General features: G+C 53.6%; 1 protein-coding gene across 1 annotated transcript; it reads left to right on the top strand.

Annotated features, from left to right (window-relative positions):
* Positions 1-345: 345 nt before the first annotated feature.
* On the top strand, positions 346-2,894 carry J4E90_007773 (uncharacterized protein; the record flags this gene model as incomplete). The annotated part of the gene is made up of 2 exons (XM_051437304.1): positions 346-582; positions 1,533-2,894. 2 exons carry the CDS (start codon positions 346-348, stop codon positions 2,892-2,894), a joined length of 1,599 nt encoding a protein of 532 aa, XP_051289050.1.
* Positions 2,895-3,353: the final 459 nt, after the last annotated feature.

The following is a 3,353-nucleotide window of genomic DNA, read 5'->3' on the forward strand; positions in this document are numbered from 1 at the left end:
CTACATTTCTAACACTGTCCAGAAGTAACGGGCCCCAACACCAAGTACTTGGCACAGGCTATAGACCATGACGTCCTCGCCGCGTGTGGTGTTGGCGCGTTCTCTCCACCTGTGTCAACATCGCCAATCTTCCACGCCACCTGTCCGGCCGGAACAAAAGAGCTCCAGCGTGCCCCTCTCATCGACGAATGCATCAAACGCCTGCAAGACGAGAAGAAGGATAGTGTGAAGGCTTCTCCAAGCTTCAACACGACAGAGATCCGGGGTCTGGCCAACAACAAAATCGGATTCGTCTCCGTGATGCGGCTCTCCACAGTCCAGACACTCCTCGCCCGCTATGTGTTCATGAACGACCTCGCAGCCCTTGCCAATGCATGCTCGGCCATTGGAGGTTCCCTGAACCTGGGAGATGAACATAGCAGGAAGATGTTCGAGGGTTTGACGAAGAACAATCGGGAGGCACTTGAGAGCTTGCGTGGACCGCGCACGAAGCGGAATCTCGACGGTGGTGAAGAGACTGTGTATGCACCATCATGGCGCCCTCGGTCGCGAGAACGGAAGAGGCTCAAAGCTTTTGCCTCGGTTTCCATACATGACTAGAGACTTGCGCGTCTTTTCTCGTATAGTAACAACTTGATCCAGGGGGCGTGACGCAGAAGCGTAAAAGTTTATAGCGACTTGGTGTATAGTCGGGCATTCGGAAAAGTTTCTCATCCCATCTCTCCTTACGCGAGCTGCCGAGATGTCAAAGCCGACCCTCAGTGACCAAGGAACGTGATGATAGGGACGCGTGCCGTGCTGAAGTTTGCCAAATCGTGCTACAAACTTCGCGACTCGCTTGTCTTTCCCAGTACGCAGACTACCCGCAACAGCCTCTACACAACGTTACTGTTCCTTTAGCTGCTAATGAAACAATGATTATTCGAAACTAATGTGTACTTCCTTTATCCACTAAGAGCTCGTTGTGATCAAAGCAGAAACTCGGGCATCTTCTCAAATCGATGAATATGGTTTGCTAGACCTGACGCTCATGAGTACTGCACATTAAAACGGCGATGTAGGTCATCGCAATGGCCGTAAGGGCCGAAGTATTGATGGGCGGACGACTTGAGCGCCTTATAAACATGCATGCTTCGCAAACGGTGGAGCCGTAAGATCGTCCAACTCGCGTGTCCTCGTGCTTCACGTAGCGTCAAGTACGCATGAGATTCTAGAGGCTGCACTCAGAGGCTGGTAAGGCATTTCGTCATGTGCAACATGCCATACTCGTCTCCAGGGGTAAAAAGTCAGCAGCCGAAACATTATAATTCACTGTCGAGAAGATTAGCAGAGACCACACGGACCCCAGATAGATTGTCCGCATACTTACCTCCACTCGCACTGGGGAACAGCATCTCATGTCAGTCGCAACAATGGAGGGTACAAGGCGGGTATCGTATCCCCCAATCCAAGGCCCTACGCTGGACGCTCCCTCAATCAAGGTATCGTAGAAATGGCCGGAGACATTTTGCAGACACTGACAACATATCCAGGACAATACAGCCCCCCCGAGCGTTGCACGCGAACCGCCGGATGCCCGCCGCAGTCCCTCCCCGCAGCCTTCCGAGGACGGTCTCTTTACGAAAAGCTACTACGAGGGCCTCGCTGAACGCTGGGGAGTCACGGTAGCCGAGTTCAATTATCGAGAAGACAGACCACGGTTTTGGCTGCGCGACTTAGATCGCACTGGCCTTGACCACGATGAATGGTCACTCTCGCGATGGGCGCTGGCGTACTACGATAAATATCCCGACGAGATGGAGGACGAACGGACGCGCAACCATTACGAGCGTGGTACGGGAAAGCCGAGGGTGAAGCCGTTCGTGGACATCAAGGAAGTGACGCCACTTGTGAGAGGTAGCGACGGGAACTTCAAGCCGGCTACCAACTGGCAAGAGGTACCTGATGAGCCTACAGTCGACCTCGGCGGTCCGTCACACTGGTATACCAAAGCACCAAAGCCGCGGAGTAATTGGCTCGAGACGCTCAGTCGAACACCCAACACGACAGGGCCACAGCGTCCTCAGCCTCGTGCACGCCCCGATCGCAAGGTCCACCGTCTTCAGGCCCCGCATGGCCACCAGTATCAACCTGTCGATGAGCCCTCAAGCAGCAGCTCTGAACTGGGAACCGGACTTCCTGGGGTCGACGAGGGCTTCGCAGCGCCAACGGGCGTTGGAGACGCCGGCTTCTCACTAGCCGCGGAGGGTGCATGGCCGATAGAACTTGACGACTATTTCGCTGAAGGTTTCGAGGAGCGCCTCGTAGATGTTGATGGAGACGATTTCGAATATCATCTCGGAGACGGTTTGAAAGACGACCTTGAAGACGAAGGCAGCGAAGATTTTCCCATCAAACCTCAAGACATTTTGGAAGATGACGATGAAGATGGTATTGCGGACGGTGTTCAGGACAGTGCTGAAGGCGCTGCTGAAGACAGCATCGAAGACGCTCCCCAAGCCAACCCCAAAGACGATCCTATCCATGGCCTCGACGACACCTCCATGCTGAGCGACATGTCAGCGCCTGACGAAGACCTCGCACTACAGATGTACCGTGAAGACCTCGAAAAGCTCCGTTCGCACTTGATCAAGGAGTCAAGAGACAGTCTTTGGCGTTCTTTCTCCTTCGACACCAGAGAAGAATACGAGACAGCGCTTCCACTTTACAACAAAGGGCTACCGAAACTCGGCAACAAAGAAGCTGAGGTGGTGAGTCTAGAGGATGCGATGAAGGCACGAAGGGACTATGACGAGTATCTCCGCAAGCATGTGCCGAAGCCTGCAGACAAAACGAAGGAGCCTTCGCCTTCGACGGTACGTAGACAGCCGAGGCGGTCCACCAGGAACAGGTAGGAGGAAGTCTTGTTGGCCTAGAGGACATGTAGAGTATGTGGCCAGATTTCGGGAGCTAGGACAAGTGTTGATTTCTTGGTCGCATTGTGTCCAGTGCGATGTTGGCAGAAGTCTGAGATGTGGCGTTGAAGTTTGTATCGGGATGTATGATGTACAGGCACTACACGCTTGTTGCTTGACACAAGATAGTTTGTTAGCATCTTCTAGTAAAAACCAACAAGCCGGCGATCGTACTTGATATGAGTGTTTCCCAATCCGTTCCGTCATCTCCTTCCTCGATCAAAGTAATGAGTGCATAGTAGCCCCCGACGCTAGGTCGCGGGGATGACGTTGACGTCTCTCGTAGGTCTGGCGCCGCATAGAGGTCTGTAAACGAACGCTTTGGAGCTGACTCGGTGGACCTGGGTCACCAGAGCTCTGGAAGTCTGGCCTGACTTGAGATGACCGATGCGTTTGAAA

Source organism: Alternaria incomplexa (assembly GCF_024043165.1).
Source record: "Alternaria incomplexa strain BMP 0042 chromosome Unknown scaffold_11, whole genome shotgun sequence".
NCBI lineage: Eukaryota > Fungi > Ascomycota > Dothideomycetes > Pleosporales > Pleosporaceae > Alternaria > Alternaria incomplexa.